General features: G+C 41.5%; 1 protein-coding gene and 1 long non-coding RNA gene across 5 annotated transcripts in view; one reads left to right on the top strand and one right to left on the bottom strand.

Annotated features, from left to right (window-relative positions):
* The window catches only part of LOC144466548 (uncharacterized), a 42,149-nt gene extending 25,374 nt beyond the window's left edge, over positions 1-16,775 (bottom strand). The window contains exons 1-7 of one of the 4 annotated variants that reach the window (XM_078174014.1): positions 16,652-16,775; positions 16,197-16,508; positions 15,776-16,054; positions 15,479-15,628; positions 15,226-15,312; positions 11,498-11,526; positions 10,646-10,804 (exon numbers count right to left, since the gene is read on the bottom strand). In XM_078174014.1, the coding sequence (XP_078030140.1) occupies positions 10,730-10,804; positions 11,498-11,526; positions 15,226-15,312; positions 15,479-15,628; positions 15,776-16,054; positions 16,197-16,508; positions 16,652-16,715 (996 nt within the window). In that variant the 5' untranslated portion in view covers positions 16,716-16,775 and the 3' untranslated portion in view covers positions 10,646-10,729. Of the gene's footprint in view, positions 1-10,645; positions 10,805-11,497; positions 11,527-15,225; positions 15,313-15,478; positions 15,629-15,775; positions 16,055-16,196; positions 16,509-16,651 lie in introns of those variants that run through there. The other 3 variants (XM_078174011.1, XM_078174012.1, XM_078174013.1) reach the window with 3 other exon arrangements.
* LOC144466553 (uncharacterized) lies at positions 1,676-2,530 on the top strand. The gene is made up of 3 exons (XR_013493167.1): positions 1,676-1,863; positions 1,959-2,140; positions 2,323-2,530. It is a non-coding gene; the product is annotated as an uncharacterized LOC144466553 (long non-coding RNA).
* Positions 16,776-20,753: the final 3,978 nt, after the last annotated feature.

The following is a 20,753-nucleotide window of genomic DNA, read 5'->3' on the forward strand; positions in this document are numbered from 1 at the left end:
ACTTTAACCCCTGGAAGGTTTGGGGTCACTGAAACTAGCTGCAACAAACAGTTAAAACACTGATGAGGGTTTTTTCATGCTGTATGCTCACTGTGTCACTGTGAACAGGTTTGAGGAAGTGTTAATGTGGCTACAGGGACAGAGAGGCAGAATGTGACACTGCAGAGACGACTAGTTGGGCATGAAATTTGTGTGAAATGTACCTGTGGTTTGGAGGTTTTTCATATGCTCACTGTGTCTCTGTGAACATGTTTGAGGAAGTGTTAATGTGGCTGCAGGGACAGAGAAACACAATGCAGAGACGACTAGTTGGACGTTTAAGATGTGTAAAGATGTATTTACATTCATATTAAGTCACAGTAGGTGGTCATGGGCACCCAAGATGTCTCAAGTAGCATTCTCAGGTCGCTTTGGGTTCATTTCTATCTGTATTTAGACACATGTCAGTGCTGTGTTAGTACATTAAAGGAATCCCAAAACAAAGTGTAGAACTAAGTGGTGAATGTTTGTTTGCAGGTTATATTGTTGTCAGATATAATAAACAGAAGACTGTTACTGACTCCATAAAGCTCCAAAAAGCAAGGAAATAAATACTCTGACAGCACCTGAACACACCATCAGTTACTGTCTGATCTGAGTTTGACCTGACTGGCTGCTGGACCTGAACGCTTCACTGTTTGGCTTCTTACTGAGTTTAAAACAGTGAGACATTCACAGTCCTGCATCACAGTAACATGAACAGTCTCCACCAGCATCTTAACATCTTTTACACTGACTGACAGTCCCCGATCATTCATAGACATATTTCATTTCACACGTCACTTCACTTCAGTTTATATTTCCAGCTCACAGTGTTGTCATCAGGTGGTCTCTGGTTCCCTGGAACATAAACCTGTTATAACTGCTGAGCTTCTCACATGAAAATATCAGTCAGTTGACACGAGACTGACTCAAGATGCTTTGAATCAAAAAGAGAAGTCTCAAGAAGCCACAGTGACCCCAGTGGTCAGGGGCTGATGTCTTCATGTCTCTGTCTTTACCCACATACAGCCACTTCACTGTGTGTCTAGTCTACACACTCCATATGTCCACACATAAGGCAAGGAAAGCTAACTGCTAACGTGCTCAGTTAAAAACGAAAACAACAAATGCTTTGAGATGGCTGTCAGAGGTGGCACAGGTATGATCACTTTATACTGTCTGCAGGCCTCAGTGTCTCAGAGGCTGATGGTGAGAAAACAAAATGGCAGACGGTAAATCTGACACATCACCACTCCCCAGCTATGACGCCTTCAAGCTCCCCAGCAACTACACATCCCTAAAGGTTCTGGGGGAGGGCGGCTACTGGACGGTGTTGAAATGTTGGAAAAAGGACACCAAACAAACCGTAGCTGTGAAGATCCCCAAATATTCAGAATGTCTCCCTGGGGAGGTAAGACACTTTGTTGATTTTGACGTTCACAGCTGTGAAACAGAGATTGTATATATGGTGGTACATGTATATACGTATATATATGGCACATTTTGTATTTAGCCAGTTCTGTGTAGTAAAGAGCAAAGGATTATTAAGTTTAGTTTAAATATTGTCCCATAAATCTCCAACACAATTTCCTCTGACTTTTAAACATGTAAACACATTAACTGTCACCATAACATTCGTCCTGTCTCCAGATTTCCATGTTAAAAAGGTTGAAGCGCCTCAACTTGGATCAGCAAAATATCGTCAAGTTCTTTTGCTGCCTCAACACGAGCCATGGAAGGGCACTAGTTTTTGAGATGTTAGACATCAGCTTGTACGACTACATGTGGAAGACCAACGGTGCCCCGATGCGTTTGAGTGACGTCAGCACCATCATCCCACAGGTACGAACACAGCCCTGTCCAATCAACAGCACCGCCCTGAACACTTTAAACTGTGGTGCGTTCTCCGAACTGTATCTCTGACCTTGTGATTGCAGCTGGCCAAAGCGCTCAAGGCACTGAAAGGCATCGGAGTGATCCACACAGATATCAAACTGGACAACATCATGCTGGTGGATCACCAGACATGACCCTTCAGAGTCAAGCTCAAAGACTTTGGCTTGGCAATACCAACGTCTAAAGCCATGCCTGGCCAAAGTCTACAAATTACTTTCTTCAGGTAAGGTCTATAAGCTCACTGATGATTACTATCATACTGGAGTGAGTTTGTAGTTTATCACTTTCACCAAAAGAAAGTAGCTTCATGCCCATACTTACTGTTGATTTAGTTTAAAAGATGTTCCCTCCATGTGCTGTAAATCCTTGAAATATGACACTGTGATGCTTTTCTTCCACATTCAGAGCTCCAAAAATTATTTTGGGCCTTCCATTCTCTCAGGCCATTGATATGTGGTCATTGGGTATTGTGATGGCTGCCTTGGTCCACGGTGACTTACTGTTCCCAGGAGAAACGGAGTATGAATTAGTAAGTCATTCACAGAGACTCTGTGTGCTCTCCACTGTATTTTTAATAGATCAAATTCTGCTGTATGTTCTCCTCCTGAAGGACCAGCTGGACGTCTTTAAAAGCTAGTTTAGCTAGCAACTTAGAGCGCACACAACGATAACTTCTTTGCATATGACGTCATACATGGGTGCACTGTCCAGTCTGGAAATGGTTGACCTAGTAGATAGAAAATAGGAGCTAAAGGTAGCTAATATTAGCAACTAACATTAGCCTGGCAGTGATGCATCCATGTTCAGAACTGAAATATAAAAGACAGTTTGACACAAGCACATTTACTCACCCGGCCAAAATAGTAACCACTTGACTCTTGTATGCTTTCATGAGCTTTCATGGATAGGCTTGCAAAACTGTCACCTAAAAAAATGTTTATTGACCTAATATTGGCCTTAACCCCAAGATTAAACCTACAGCAGACTTCAATGTAACGTCAAACAAGGGTGATTAATTCTATTTGTTTTGTGATCATTAATTTAAAAAGATATACTTTGATTTCTGCTCGTTGTGCTGCTGTCACAGCTGCAGCCGCAGCCAACAACAGACTTCCCTTACTTTTACCTGACTGCTGATAAATTCTCAAATTGACCATCATAGGTTACACTAAAGAACATACGCAACTAAAAAGAGCTAAAAAAAAATATTGACATTTAGATGGACTGAATTATGTCCATCAACAAAAATCTACTCATATGGAGGGGTCTCTGTGTTCTGATATCAGTGTAGTATCTGGCATCATGCACAAACAGCCTTACAAGGTAGATTATGAGTTTATATATATATATATATATATCTGTGTGAGACGAAATATACAAACTATAGGAAAACATCAATAGTATATTCTGTATGCCTTCATAATTTTGTAGTATTCAGTCTAGTCTGTCTAATTTTCAAAGCTTTAGAAATAAATCTAGCCCATACTTTAACACTCAGTCCAACTTCTCACTTTCATCATAATTCAGGATTTTTGTTTTGCAGTCTTACAAATGTGTACACAGGTTATCATGCGAAGTATGAACGTGCAGTCAGTGCACAGGGTGAGACGGCTGAGACGGTCACAGAGCTCCCCAAGCCATGCACGCCTACATCCTGCAAAACTACACGTATCCAGGTGAAACCCTGTGGTTTTAGGAGGTTATTAGCATTAGCATCTAGACAAGAAGAGAAAAGAAGCGTTCCTGTTGCTAAGGTCTGATTTTCCTAAACCAGAATGTGACATGCAATACTGCACCCGCCATCAGCACATAAGACCAATTAGTTCCGCAACCCAACGGATGAAACTGAAAGGATCTCTTCCGTTGAGGTCCTCACTCATCCATTCATCGCTAATGGCCACCACAGCTCCCAGTAAGTGTGTGTTGTGCTGATGCCAACCTTGTTGGTCATGTTTTTAGTTTTTACAATTCAATCAGTGATTTATTTGCCTTTCCTTTGCTCTCCTCCCCTCAATTTGTTCAGCTCCCCTCCTCATTTTCTTCTCCACCACAGTCCATCATCATTTCCCTCAACATCAGGTGTGATCCTGGTACAGCCTGCCGCACCAGAGAACACACTGCAGATGGAAGACGAGGAGAGTGCAGTCAGGTGAGGTGACTTCCTCTGGTCTCGAATGATGTTATGACAACAATCAGAATAATGCACTAACTGTGTGTGTTTTTGTTTAGTTTGAAGACTCACATGGAAAAGTCAAGAAGTGCCTGGACCAGCATCCATCCAGACCACCACCGTCCAGCATCATCTCCCACCGTCCTTCCATCAGGTGTGATCCTGGTCCAGCCTGCTGCAGCCCAAAACATGCTGCAGATGGAAGATGAGGAGAGGTCAGTCAGGTGAGATGACTTCCTCTGGTCTCAACTGATGTCTTGACAACAGCGGGAATGTGAGAACGCCACCACCACTTCCTCTAGTTTCTGATTTGTTTATTTGAAAGTCGCTTGAAATGTGTAATGTCCTTTGATTTTCAGATGACACCTCGACCCAAAAGAAGAAGAAGAAGAAGAACTGTGTGCGGCATTTCTTCTCGTGGATGAGGAAGACATTCTGCTGCTGCTGCACGATCAACAAGGATATAGAAGGTGAAGGTAAGTGAAGCTCTGTCAAAGTTTTTTATTAGGGATGCACAATATCGGATTTTTTGCCGATATAGTGATATATAACAACACATTTGGCTGATATTGATACATTCACTTTGATCCCCGCCTAATTTCAGTGATCAAATTAATATGATATTCATTTCCTTAGTGAAATTAATATCATATTATACATGCATGCTTTTATCCTAATGGCCCACCAGCAGATGGAGACATAAAAGACAATGCTTTTCAGAGTATGTAATATTCATTCACTGTGGAAAATAGCGGTGGTGCAGTGGTTATTTTCGTCACCTCACAGCAAGAGGGTTCCCGGTTTGATCCTGGGGTTGGAACTCGAACCCCGGGGTCGGGGAGCCCTTCTGTGTGTTTGATGTGCCAGTATTATTGTGCATCCCTATTTTGTTCAGCGTGATTCTCAGGAGTTGTGCTGTAGAAAAACTATCACAAATCTTCTGAGGGCAGCACGGTGGCCCAGTGGTTGCAAGATGTGCCAGTATTATTGTGCATCCCTATTTTGTTCAGCATGATTCTCAGGAGTTGTGCTGTAGAAAAACTATCACAGATCTTCTGAGGGCAGCACGGTGGCCCAGTGGTTAGCACTGGGGCCTCACAGCAGGAGCTCCTGGCCCTCTTCCTGTCTGTAAGGTAAGTATGTTCTCCCTGTGACTGCGAGGGTTTTCTCCGGGTACTCCGGTTTCCTCCCACTCCAAACACATGTAAATCAGGTGAACTGAACAATATCAATTTCATTTTAATTGAGAAATACCACTCAATGGCTGCAAGCTCATTCTTACTTCCTACTGCCACACTACTGTGCGTACACTCACCTGTACCACATCAGCTCTCACATACCCCTACATATTTATCCTACTGTCTATACTGTATATAGTGACTGATCTATATTGTATTTAAGGTATACGACACTCACATAATAACCATTTGTTGGACACACCGTGCTTTCTTGAATATTTTTCACATGCCTCCACGTTAACATACTGATTCATAAATTTACTTGGGACCACTTTAAGAATAGCAAAACTATATCAAAACATCCATTTACAAACTCTCACACGACTGGTGCAGTATAATCCAAGTTTTATTTATCCAGTCAAACTCATTTTTCTGCATTTTCACTAACAACCTTCGTATTGGCTTGTCTGGCTTTAAACAAAGCACAGATTAGTTTCACTTTCAGTTCAGTTTCTACTACTCAAAGTAATATCACAATGAATGTGAAGGTTATGCTCTTCAGCCTTAACTTGTAGACTTCTGTACCTCAGCGACTGAAGGTGCATTTCCATCAGTTTCCGTAGTGTGGTGGTCATCACGTTCACCTCACATGCGAAAGGTCCCCAGCTCAAAACTGGGCGGAAACACGTTTGTTTGTTCACGGAGAGAACTGCTGACAAGGGGAAAAACACACAACCCCAACATGTAGACTGGATGGGCAAACTGCCATGATACCATGCTTCCACGATCAGGACTGACTCCGCATTGCCACTTCTGTATCTGGATCTGAAGTTCAGCAACTGGCCAGCACCTCCTTTACTGGGAAAGCTTATGCCAGGGAGGCTGAGCAGTTCAATGCCTCTATAAGAGGAGCGCACCCTTCCCCCTTTAAAAAAAAAAAAAGGAAACACCACCCCACACAGCCCAACAATTTTCCAGAGCCTTCAGCATCACAGGGCAAATCTCATCCACACTTGGTACCTTGGTGCTGAGGAGCTGCTTCAGATAACTGTGCCAGGGATATGGGCGAGGCTTCCCCCAAGTCTTCAAACTCTGCCTCATCCCCAGAGGGTGTGTTGGTCAGGTTCAGGAGTTCTTCAAAGGGCTCTTTCCACCCCCTGACAATATTCTCAGGTCTCTTCCCTTGCTGAACACAGCCAGGGTCAAGACCTGCTTCCCCCCTGAATCGTGTAATGGTTTTGCTGGAACTTCCTTGAGACGAACAACCCAGAGTCCTTCTCTGTAGCTCCCCTGAAAGCAACACGTGGAAGGACTATCACATTTCATGGAGAAATCATTTCCTAATACGAGTTGCTAGTAATAGTGAACCCTCCGTTTACCTGTATGGTAACAGCCGCTGCTGTTGTCTCGTGTTTCTTGGGGAATAATCAGCAGCTGGTAGAAAACTTGACTCTGGACTATTGAAATAAGGAAGAGAAGAAGGAGATATAATATATGATATGTGTGTTTTCACAGCAGTAGGGCCCAAAACTGCTGCCATGGGCTGGGCTCAGGGCTAACCTTTGTAACATTATATTAAGTAAGTCATTTGATGGCATCAAACTATGATTCTTGTCCTAAACCGACCCTACGTACTTGGTATTGGCACTAAATCACTGGGCGCCAATTTGTGAGATACAATACGAACATTGTATGAGGATACATTGTGTGCATCTATCATGAATCTGAGTTATTGCTTTTCTCTGCATTCTTCTTGTCATTATAGATACATGTATTTAATTTAGACAAATGTTAGAGCCCAGTGCAAACAGAGGTGTTAGACCCAATGTATCTGCTCATGCATACATAAATACACTCAAATTTACAAATGCACACATAATGTATAAGCACATGGTCTGCAAAAACAAATATATGCACACACACACATGCAGCTACTATCTGAGCCTGGTTAGTTTGCAGAAGTGTCACTGACCTGCAGGTTGAGAGGAAGTGTTGCAGGACTGATTCTGACATTATCATCTCATTTTTAACATACTGACAATGGAAACACTACTAGTGGCTAGGAACTGTGAATTTTATTCATATAATTAATCATCATAATTGTGATTTCAAGGATATAGCTTCCAAACAGTAACATGGGATGAACACCACACAGGTAACCAGTGCAATGAGGCAAGAATGAGGGGATATGTGTTCATAAAATACACATTTTGTGCTCCACTGTTCAGCTAAACAGTGAGGACAGAGGTGGCTGAGTGTGTTGGACATCAATACTTCAGCTGTGGTTTGGAGGTATTTAATGCTATATGCTCACTGTGTCTCTGTGAACAGGAGGAAGTGGTAATGTGGCTGCAGGGACAGAGAGGCAGAATGTGACACTGCAGAGACGACTAGTTGGACGTTTAAGATGTGTGAAATGTACCTGTGGTTTGGAGGTTTTTCATTTGCTCACTGTGTCTCTGTGAACATGAACAAGGAAGTGGGAATGTGTAGAATACTTAAAAAAGTGAAATCTCAAGAAGCCACAGTGACCCCAGCAGTCAGGGGCTGATGTCTTCATGTCTCTGTCTTTACCCACATACAGCCACTTCACTGTGTGTCTACACACTCCATATGTCCACACAGAGCAGTTTAAGGTCACCTCATCAGCTATGGAGTCATATTACAGCTACAGTAAGAGGTCAGTGAGGAATGAGGAAATGGAGAGAGAGCTGCAAAGCACACTATAAAACTGAATATTAACACTTTTGATATTTGCAATTTACATTATCATCAGTCATATCAAAGACAAGATTGTTACAAATTCCATTAAGGCTCAAAGCTCATCAAACACACACTGTAGTCTGATATGTTTAAATGAAAGACAACCAAAATCGCTTCCTCTGTACACTGAGTGATAAAAGTGATGCAAATCTGCTGCAGCTTAAAAAACAACCAGTAAATCTTAAACTCACAGATAGATGTTGCAACAGGAGCCAATTTAGATTCAAGAACACATTCAGCTTTATTGTTCCTGCACAGAGTAAAAGTACTGAGAACATGTAATGCAGTCATCTAACCAGAAGTGCAGTAGTATATATAAAGCAGTGGGGGTTTCTGTGAATACACTAAGTTATATACAGTATGAACATGTGCAGCAGTTACAGTAGGCAGAGCAGGTATAAGTATAATATACACAGTGCAGGTGTTCAGTTCATGAAATGCTGATAGAAAGACATTATATACAGAATAAACAGTTGGAGGTATGACATGAGTACTGTGTATAGACTATAAATACAGTATGGACATAAGTATAAACATATATGGGAAAGTTAAAGCATTAATTAAAGATGTTCAATTAGAAAATAAGCAAGTATATTAAGATATCTGTCATGTTAGATGAAGTTAAGGTTCTGGACTCACAGGGGGCTTCTTAATGTGAGATCAGATCAAGACTTGAGTATCTTTGTCCAAGTCAAACTAAAATATAAACAGCTTGGCACAGAAAACACATTCAGTCATCAGAAATCTTAAACTGATCTTATTATTCTATTGTTATCTACTTATGTAAAATATGATGAGATGATATTTAACAGCAGTGGACTCTGTGGTGAGTTGATGTTGTTGATCAGTGGAGTCACACAGAGGCAGAGGTGTCTCTGACATTTTCATAGTTCACTGTGCCTTCATCTTCATCTTCCTCAATGTGCTCCTGTGAAAATGGAGCAAATCAGTGTTGAAACACAGAGCAGTTCCTCTGGAGCTGGTCCTAACATACAACTATACAGACACAACAGCCTCAAATTATTCTGGCACAGTGAAACATTAACATGAACAGTCTCCACCAGCATCTTAACATCATTTACACTGACTGACAGTCCCTGATCATTCATAGACATTTTTCATTTTACACAGCAGTTCACACAAAAAGTATAAAGAGCAAAAGTCAGCATAAGGAGGCAAATTGGTGGATGGGTCAAACAAGCACACAACACTTCATCAGCAGACAGGTGTTTGTGACCCGTGAGAAAGCAGGTGAACTTTGAGTTATTTTAAGGTACATCATCACATTACGTTAAGTACACAACACCCAACCGTTTTTCTTTTTTAAACCTAACCTACATTAGAGCTCTGATTTTCTACCTGAGCCTGATTGGGCTTGATCTTACCCACCAGGATGATGCCAGGCTGGGCTGAGCTGGGCTGTAATTTCTTTTGATTGCCCTCGAGATGAATCGAGTCGGTGTCCTGGGACAGAAAATGAAAAAAAGAGAGAGGAGCTGCAAGGGGACTTGGTTGGCAGTGTTTCTTTCTGCCTCCCCAGCAGTGGAGTGATGTGCGTAACATGCAGAGAAGAGCAGTGAGCATCATCTGTGTGCCACATCGCCATGAATTGCTGCACGCACTAGACAAACAGAGGGGCGCAGCCTGCTCTGCTGAACCTGTCGTGCACGAGAGGATGGACTCTTGAAATGAGGACAAGAAGAAGGAGAAGTGGTGCGAGGAAAAAGATCAGCCCTTAGCTTGTACTTAATGTTGTTATGATATAAATATAATATATAGTGTATTTCTTTCACTGTAGTAATTCAGGTTTTTAATTGGACAGGGGCCCAAAACTGCTGCCATGGGTCGGGCTCAGGCCTTGGACAGACACTGTGCAGGTTCATGTAGGTTGGGCCTGAATTTATAGATACATGTATTTAATGTGGACACATGTTAGAGCCCAGTGCAAACAGAGGTGTTAGACCCATCAATCACACACTGTAGTCTGATATGTTTAAATAAAAGACAATCAAAATCACTTCCTCTGTACACTGAGTGATAAAAGTGATGCAAATCTGCTGCAGCTTCAAAATCAACCAGTAAATCTTAAACTCACAGATAGATGTTGCAACAGGAGCCAATTTAGATTCAAGAACACATTCAGCTTTATTGTTCCTGCACAGAGTAAAAGTACTGAGAACATGTAATGCAGTCATCTAACCAGAAGTGCAGTAGTATATATAAAGCAGTGGGGGTTTCTGTGAATACACTAAGTTATATACAGTATGAACATGTGCAGCAGTTACAGTAGGCAGAGCAGGTATAAGTATAATAAACACAGTGCAGGTGTTCAGTTCATGAAATGCTGATAGAAAGACATTATGTACAGAATAAACAGTTGGAGTTATGACATGATTACTGTGTATAGACTATAAATACAGTATGAACATAAGTATAAACATATATGGGAAAGTTAAAGCATTAATTAAAGATGTTCAATTAGAAAATAAACAAGTATATTAAGATATCTGTCATGTTAGATGAAGTTAAGGTTCTGGACTCACAGGGGGCTTCTTAATGTGAGATCAGATCAACACATTCAGTCATCAGAAATCTTAAACTGATCTTATGATTCTATTGTTATCTACTTATGTAAAATATGATGAGATGATATTTAACAGCAGTGGACTCTGTGGTGAGTTGATGTTGTTGATCAGTGGAGTCATACAGAGGCAGAGGTGTCTCTGACATTTTCATAGTTCACCGTACCTTCATCTTCATCTTCCTCAATGTGCTCCTGTGAAAATGGAGCAAATCAGTGTTGAAACACAGAGCAGCTCCAGAGGAACAGCTGGGGTTTAGTTTCAATCCCACTTCTCTGATTTTTAGACTTCCACTGCTTCACATTTAGCACAAGGAAATCCAGAATAATCCTAAATTTAAAGAGTTACTCCCTGATGTGCTTATAGTGTCTAAAAGCAAACTCCCCACATTTTCCTGATGTTGTGACGCCCCTCCCACTGTCTTGAAGTCTCTCCTGGCCGACCTCAGTAGTCAGTGGGTTGACAGTGGAGGGACGTCAGCTGACTGACCTCACCTGGGCCTCTCTTGTCTCTCCTGTCTCTCTCTTCCTACAGCTGACATCCACCCTGCATTATGTCCTCTTGGTTTACACCTCCACCACCTCCACATTAACCACACATGCACTTCTTTTATTGTTCATCTACACTCAACTGTTCATTTGTGACAGCCGCCATTTATCACAAACTGACTCAGGGAATGTGACCAGGAGGGAGTCAGCTCAAGATTTACTTTAAACTGTAATTTACTGAATTAAGATGAACACACATTGATCATAGTTTAATCAGCTGACGACCCTCCACTGTCAACCAACTGACTGCTGAGGTTGGGACATTTCAAACTGAACACAGTTCACAGTTGATTCAGCAGAACCTGAACACACATTTGATTATTCAGTTTTAAAACTCACCATGTTTTCATCCATCTGTGTTTTGTTCCCTGAAAAGACAAAAAAAGAGTCGACTTTAGCTTCAACAGTGAAAATTCAGGTTCATCAAAACTTGTTGTTCATTCACCTCATGACTGACTGTTGACATCACACGCCCCCTCCACGGAAACTCTACCTCCACCTGCATCAGTAGTGGCACTGAGTACTGTTCCCCCTGCCAGCTCCCCCTACCGGTCTCATTTGTCACCAACACTCTCACCAGAAACATTCCCGACAGAGACCATCATAAGGTACAGAGCACCCCGTCCACACAGCAATCCTCATGACAATAACATCCTGCACCCCACTTCTATACATCGCACAGGTGATGATGAGCGCACGTTCGGCAGGAACATTAACTTGGCCGTGCTGAACGTGCGCTCTCTTTTAAATAAAACTTTTATTATAAATGACCTGATTTTAGAGAATAATATTGACAGTATTCTTTTAACAGAAACATGGCTTGGCACTGACGCACCAGTTGTTCTCACCGAGGCCTGCCCAACAAATTTTAACTTTTTATTCTCTACTTGGGGGGTAAAAAAGGAGGCGGAACTGCATCTAACCAAAAGCACACTGCTCTCAAATGAAGTTTCTTTTAACAGTTACACATCATTTGAGCATCATGCCTTTGTTTTTAGCAGTCCTCCTATTCTTTGTATCACAGTTTACAGACCACCCCACCATTCTACCTCTTTTATCAGTGAATTCTCAGAGTTATTATCAATCATACACACCACGTACAATAGAATTTTAATAACTGGTGATTTTAATCTACATGTTGATAACATCTCTGACACAATGTCCAGAGAATTTTTAAACCTTTTAACCTGCATGGATTTTAAACAGCACGTCACACAGCTGACCCACAGCAGAGGACACACCCTGGACCTGGTCATAACCTATGGCCTGTCCATGGGTGTGTCCTCTGTTGTTGACCTGGCTGTGTCTGACCACTACTGTGTGTATTTTAACATCACCAGTTTTAGCCATCAGGAGGCCCCGGTGAGAACAGTGAGGAAACGCTACCTAACTTCTGAATTGGCTGCAAATTTTATCCAGATTTTACAGAGCACTCCTGCAGAGATTTTACCAGCACCCTGTGATTTTATTGTGGACAATTTTAACATTAAATTAAAGTCAACACTTGACTAAGTGGCTCCACTTTTAACAAAGACAATAAAAACAAAACCTACACCCCCGTGGAGAAATGATGATATCAAAAAGTTGACAAGAAAATGCAGGAGTGCAGAGAGGAGGTGGAGAAAAACAAAACTGACTATTCATTACGAAATATTACGTGAACAACTCAAAACCTACAATAATACAGTCAAACAGGCAAGAATATCCCACTTTTCAAAACTCATTACAGATAATAAAAACAACCCCAAATTCCTGTTCTCCACCTTCGATCTTTTAACTAGCACCAATTTTAAAAAAACAGCCAAGATTTCAACAGATGCCCTCTGCGAGGACTTTGCAGACCACTTCAGAAGTAAAATCGTTGATATCAGGTCCAGTCTTTTATACCAACAGAATGTAATTTTTAACACACCTGGATCATTGCTTTTACTTGAGGAAACACTGGAGAGTTTTGCCCTGGTTGATGCAATTACACTTGGTCGAGTTTTCTCCCAGGTAAACCCAACAACCTGCCTTTTAGATCCGATTCCCACATCACTTTTAAAGACATTTTATGGATTCTTTGAGGAACAGATTTTAAATATAAAATTACTCTCTTCAGACGGGTGTCTTCCCTGCTGCCTTCAAAACGGCGGTGGTGAAGCCCCTTCTGAAGAAGAGTAATTTAGATCCCAACATTTTTAATAATTACCGACCTGTATCCAACTTACCGTTTTTAAGTAAGATTTTGGAAAAACTGGTTTTTAACCAAGTAAATGATTTTTTAAAAGGAAACAATATTTTGGAGAAATATCAATCTGGTTTTAGGATGAACCACAGTACAGAGACAGCCCTTTTAAAGATTTTAAATGATATCAAGTTTAATGCAGATTCACAAAAACTCACAGTCTTGGTACTACTGGATCTAAGCACCGCCTTTGATACAGTAGATCACCACATTTTATTAAACAGACTCAGAAACCTGGTGGGCCTCTCTGGTACTGTTTTTAACTGGTTCAGCTCTTATCTCACAGATTGTTGTTTCTTTGTAAGTATGGATACATGTTCCTCCAGAACGCATGAAATTAGATGTGGGGTGCCCCAAGGGTCAATTTTAGGTCCATTTCTTTTTAATCTATATATGCTTCCCCTTGGGGATGTCATCAGGAAGCACGGCATCAGCTTCCACAGTTACGCAGATGACACACAGTTGTACATCACTGTGTCTCCTGATGACACAGGGCCAATTGATACCCTTTTAAACTGTATTTTAGATATCAAGTCATGGATGGCAGTGAATTTCCTACAGCTCAACCAGGACAAAACAGAGGTCTTAGTTATTGGTCCTGAAGACAAGAGAGAGAAACTTTTACCAAAACTACAAGATTTTAAACCTTCACAATGTGTAAAGAACCTGGGCGTCATTTTTGACTCTGAGCTTAGTTTTATTCCACACATAAAAAATGTAATAAAGATAGGTTTTTATCATCTTAAGAATATAGCCAGAGTCCGCCCGTTTCTCTCTCAGGCTAACACGGAGGTGCTGATGTATGCTTTTATCTCTTGTCGTTTAGATTACTGTAATACCCTGCTCTCTGGTCTTCCCAAAAAGACCATCTCTAACCTGCAGTTACTTCAAAACTCAGCCGCACGAGTGCTAACGAGGACCAGAGGGTAGGCGCACATTACACCAGTTTTAAAATTGCTGCATTGGCTCTCCGTGTGTTTCAGGATCGATTTTAAGGTTCTTTTATTAGTTTTTAAATGTCTTAACGGCCTTGGGCCATCTTATTTATCTGACCTGCTTTTATCATATCAACCCTCGCGGATCCAGAGGTCCTCCGGCACCGGCCTTTTAATTGTTCTATAAGTGAGAACAAAAACCCACGGGGAGGCTGCATTCAGCCATTATGGCCCTCACTTATGGAACAGCCTGCCGGAGAGCATCAGGACTGCAGAGACTGTCGATGATTTTAAGAGGAGACTCAAGACTCACCTTTTTAGTTTGGCTTTTAACTGATTTCTTTAACTCTTTTAATTCTTATATTATATGTTATTTTAATTTCTAATGCTTTTAAATGATTTATTTTTAATCTGTATGCATTTCATTATTATTAAGTTTCTAAATCATTTATTTATTTATTATTATTTTATCTCATACTTGTTTTATCTTATCATATGGCCTTTTAGTCTTTTAGTTTTTAGCTCCAGTGTTTCCTCATGGTGGGCCTCCACACTGAGAGGTGTGCCCGGTCTGCCCGCGGGGATGTCGTCCTGGAGATCCCTCAGGTCCAGAGTACTGGGAGGCTCTGCACCATGTGTGGAGTCCACCCTAGTCTATCTGGGTCCGGGTGGTCTCTGTGGCGGCGCTCCCTGTGGCCGTAGGCTGTGACACCTCTCAGTGTGGATGAGCTCTCTATAGGTGGTTCTTTCCTCAGCTGGGGGGGGGTCAGTATGTATGAAATATTTTTGTTGTATGTTTTAATTCTGTGAAGCACTTTGTGCTACATTTTTAATGTATGAAAAGTGCTATACAAATAAAGTTTGATTGACTGATTGATTAAAGTTTCATGTGTGAATGTTCTCACCTTTAGTTCTTGTCCATATGTTGACTGTGACAACACTTATTATGAGCGCTGCTAAACCCACAGACACAACAATGAACCTCCACCAGCCTGGAAAGAGAAGATAGGAGTTTTACATTAGTTGGGTTTTGTTTGTTTTTTTTAATTATGACCCTTTTGTTAGTGTGTTCTTGTGCTGTCTTAACATCTCTCATATCTGAATGAACAAAGCTTCTATTAAAACTCTTTCTTTCTGTGTGTAGTTTTGTTCAGTCACCTTGTTTTGTTTGATTATTGTTGTTTTCAGATGCTCTGTTGTTTGTCACTTCTGATGTGCTCATTGTCACTGATGTCCATTTATTTCCTGTTGCCGATGGTGATTCCATTGTTGTTGTAGATATTGTAGCTCCTGTTGTTGCATCATGACCTTAATGAATACAATAGCAAATAGACAAACCTTCTGCATAAAACAAATGACAAAGAATGATGAAACATTAAAACCTCAGATTGAAACATTTTGTGTGATTATTCACATCAGTTTGAAATGATTTTAAACAGCTCATCATGTTCTCACCTGGTTTCTCACCTGAGGACTGAGGAGGGCTGAAGGTGAACTGATGAACTTCTTTAGTGTGACCATCTGTCACTTCACATTTCAATAACTCAGAATACTTCAACTTCTGATTATAGTCAGATGTTGTAAATGTCACAGAGGCTGAACATGTACTCTGTGATGTCTCCAAGTCATTCTGATTACCCTCATACAACCACTTCACTGTGTGGGTACATATGTGTCCATATATCCACACAGAGCAGAAGAAGATGACCCGATCAGTGTCCTGACGTTCAGTCACTGGTGAAGATGGAGATATTGTGAGAGAAAGACAACAAGAATAAAATGAACTTCATCACTGTAATCATAATTATTGTAATGTTTCAGTATATTGTTCTAACAAGACAGTTTGAGCTGAAAACATTATGATGGAAATACTCACTGGTAACAACAGACAGATGAACCTGAGAGTCTGAAACTAGTTGTCCTGATCTGAACTGTCTGCAGCTGTAACGTCCAACATCCTCATGTGTGACCTTCTTTATAACCAGAGAACAGTTTGCTGTAACACTCAGTCTGTCTGATTTAGCTTCAGCTTCTCTGTGAATCTTCCCGTGTTCAAACAGCGTCACTGTGTTTCTTCGATCACTAAATAACCATGCAGCACTGTCACAGTTATCCTGATCATGTGTCACATTTTCACAAGACAAAGTGACTTCATCTCCAACTAAGGAATATTTCTCAGTTGCTGCTGCTGAAAAAGAGAGAAATGAAGAAAGAGTTCACTAAACTCACCACGTTACAAACAAAACTTGGAAGAATACTTAATAAAGTACTATTAATAATATCAATACAGTTTTGTAATGTCTCTTCAGTTAATGTGTGTTATATCCTTACCTGTAAACTTAAACAGCAGCATCAGAAATAAAGACATTATAATCCATCTGAATTCAGCCATCATGTTTCTCTCTTGGTCTCACGCTCTCAACTGTCAAAGTCTCTAACCTGCTGCTTCTTAAAATGAACACACAGCATCTACTTCCTGTGATGATTAACTTCCTCACAGATAACACATATAAATGATGTTTTTCCTGGTCTGAGACCTGTTGATATATTTGCAGGTGTTTTTCTGAGAACTGAAGGAGAACTATTTTGGTGAGAATGTGGTTAACACCAGCAGCAGAGCTCTGGAGGTTTTACCCTCTGATGATGACCTCATAGACATCGGAAACACAAACTGATGAGTGTCTGATTGAACTGTCTTTAATCGCCTGAAGGTAGAGCACCAACTCCAAACAATTCCAGAACATTTATATGTTATTTAGACAAATGTTAGACAATTCAGATTTGTATTTCTATTTAGTCACAGTATGTGGTCATCTACATCCAAAACTTACGACAGCAGCATTGTCAGGTCCCTTTGGGTTCATTTATATCTGTATTTAGACACATTTGAGTGCTCATGTTAGCACATGATGGAATCAAGAAACACAGTGTTGGAATTAGTGCTAAACATTTCTTTGTTTGCAGCTTATATTGTTATCAGATATAAAAAGGGTTGACTGTTACTAACTCTATTAAGGCTGAAAACCCACTCAAACACATTCACATCACATTCTCTGATGAGTTGATGCTGATATGAAGTTGTTGATCAGTGGAGTCTGACAGAGACAAAAGGGTCTCCAATGTTTTCATAGGTCACCACACCTTCATCATCAGTTACCTGTGAAACACAATACAAACACTCTGACACACTTAAACTGACAACTTTCACATCACTGACTACAGAAGCTCAGTGATGGCACATCAGAAGAAAACTGATCAGTATCAGGTAATAACATGAAAAGTTTGTTGTTATAACAAGATGTTTTTCATGTTTGACAGGATATTTTCATGTTATTACATCATCAAACACTCCACGTCCCAACAAGAAACTTTTATTGTTATTACAACAAACTATTTATCTTGTTATAACATAAAACGTTTCATATTATAACATGATAATTTAACATTTTGTTCAATAAGAAACTTGATCTGAGCGGGGGATGAGCAAATGCATCCACAAATATCCATAATATCCCCACAATATATGTAGCCTAACTATGCTGTGTGTTGATGAATCTATGGCGCTGTCTGTGGTGCTGAAATAGCATCTCTGTCTCTGTACAACCATGAACTGATCTCAGTGACATGTTCAGTCTGTCTATCAGTCTCCTCCCACTCTGTTTCACTTCCATGGACAGCGTGGTCCTAACATACAACTATACAGATACAACAGCCTCAAATTATTCTGGCACAGTGAAACATTAACATGAACAGTCTCCACCAGCATCTTAACATCATTTACACTGACTGACAGTCCCTGATCATTCATAGACATTTTTCATTTTACACAGCAGTTCACACAAAAAGTATAAAGAGCAAAAGTCAGCATAAGGAGGCAAATTGGTGGATGGGTCAAACAAGCACACAACACTTCATCAGCAGACAGGTGTTTGTGACCCGTGAGAAAGCAGGTGAACTTTGAGTTATTTTAAGGTACATCATCACATTACGTTAAGTACACAACACCCAACCGTTTTTCTTTTTTAAACCTAACCTACATTAGAGCTCTGATTTTCTACCTGAGCCTGATTGGGCTTGATCTTACCCACCAGGATGATGCCAGGCTGGGCTGAGCTGGGCTGTAATTTCTTTTGATTGCCCTCGAGATGAATCGAGTCGGTGTCCTGGGACAGAAAATGAAAAAAAGAGAGAGGAGCTGCAAGGGGACTTGGTTGGCAGTGTTTCTTTCTGCCTCCCCAGCAGTGGAGTGATGTGCGTAACATGCAGAGAAGAGCAGTGAGCATCATCTGTGTGCCACATCGCCATGAATTGCTGCACGCACTAGACAAACAGAGGGGCGCAGCCTGCTCTGCTGAACCTGTCGTGCACGAGAGGATGGACTCTTGAAATGAGGACAAGAAGAAGGAGAAGTGGTGCGAGGAAAAAGATCAGCCCTTAGCTTGTACTTAATGTTGTTATGATATAAATATAATATATAGTGTATTTCTTTCACTGTAGTAATTCAGGTTTTTAATTGGACAGGGGCCCAAAACTGCTGCCATGGGTCGGGCTCAGGCCTTGGACAGACACTGTGCAGGTTCATGTAGGTTGGGCCTGAATTTATAGATACATGTATTTAATGTGGACACATGTTAGAGCCCAGTGCAAACAGAGGTGTTAGACCCAACAGGGGGAAGGTGTACTGTGAGAGGTGAGGAAGGAAAAAGTGGTGAGCTGAGCAGAGGCAAGCTTGTTGTCTGTGTTGTGTGTGTGTTGGAGAGAAAGAGCGAGAACAACAAAACACGTTGTAAAACTGTATATGGCATATGCAATATTAAAGAAATGTCTCAAAACATAAAATCCATGTAGGGAGGTGTTTTTATGTTTTCTTGGCATGATTTTCTGGCTGTTTTAAATGTGAATCTTTAAGTTTATTAGGACGAGGAAGGCAGTAGAGGAAAGTGCCAGCACCTGTGTTCAGTCAGAGAGCTCATGCCCTCGTTAGCTGTGACTGCTTGTTAGTATTTGTGTCACAATCCCTGTCTCTCAGTCCTCTCCTGCCACTCTGCTGCAGTGTTTTTCCACTCCCCCTCCCTCTGCTTCACTCTACCTGCCAGCCGCGCCCACCTCATCAGCCCAACTCTGCTCACCTGCCTACACAGCTGCAGCTCATCAACCAGCCCTGCATATAAGCCTCTCCAGCACCTTCACTCACTGCCAGATTGTTCTTTAGCATTATGCGAGACTCTCCAGCGTTCTTCTCCTGCCTGAACTCCTGGTGCCAACTCTGCATGTCCCCGACCTGCTCTCCTCGTCTGCCTCCCAGTAAACTCACCTGCCTTCTGTCCCCGACCTCGTGCTTTGCTTCAGCGTCTCTGGTTTCTGCCTGCTCGTCTGGTCTCGACTCCTCTGCCCGGCCTCGTCTACCCTCCTGCCTGCTCCTCAACGGTGCTTCTGCCTTCGCTGACGGCTCTTCTAGCTACGACCCCCCCACCGGCTCCCGACCTCGCCTCAGCTCACTCCTCGTCGGCTTCTCAGCACGATCAGCCGGCGCTTCAGCCTACGGTGCGTCTGCCTCGCCACCTTTGGCTGCCGTAAGCTTGATCTCTTTCCCTCATCTGAGTCTCAGAGACTGTGTGAGGGCAACTTGCCCGAAGAACGAACTTTATTCTGTGTTTATTCTGCCTGCTGCATTCCCTGTTTGCTGTGGTGCTAATAAAAGTCATTACCAACTGTTCCTGCGAGCCTGGTACTGCATTTGGGTCCACAAACACACCCGTTTCAATTTGGGTACTCACCTGTGCAGGGAGACAGCCCCAGTATGTCTTATCATACTTTAACCTACAGTAAGTGCAGCATCAAAGATTCAGTTTAGTAACGTATCTGCACATGCATACATAAATACACTCAAATTTACAAATGCACACATAATGTATAAGCACGTGGTCTGCAAAAACACATATGCGCACACACACACATGCAGCTACTATCTGAGCCTGGTTAGTTTGCAGAAGTGTCACTGACCTGCAGGTTGAGAGGAAGTGTTGCAGGACTGATTCTGACATTATCATCTCATTTTTAACATACTGACAATGGAAACACTACCAGTGGCTAACACTTGTGTAGGTGTGACATTACTCAGTTCAGTTCATCAGAAACACATCAGTTGCAAGTTGAAGCTAATTTTGATGAAGCTGAGGTCATCGTAGTGGTAAGACTGTCTGTCTTCCTCATCGCTCTACTTTTGCAACACATTGTCAATCGATCTGTGGCATCTCACCAAAAGGCTCTCACTGTGTAGGAACTGTGAATTTTATTCATATAATTAACCATCATAATTGTGATTTTAAGGATATAGCTTCCAAACAGGCAGAATGTGACACTGCAGAGACGACTAGTTGGACATTAAAGATGTGTGAAATGTACCTGTGGTTTGGAGGTTTTTCATATGCTC

Source organism: Epinephelus lanceolatus, chromosome 13, assembly GCF_041903045.1.
Source record: "Epinephelus lanceolatus isolate andai-2023 chromosome 13, ASM4190304v1, whole genome shotgun sequence".
NCBI lineage: Eukaryota > Metazoa > Chordata > Actinopteri > Perciformes > Serranidae > Epinephelus > Epinephelus lanceolatus.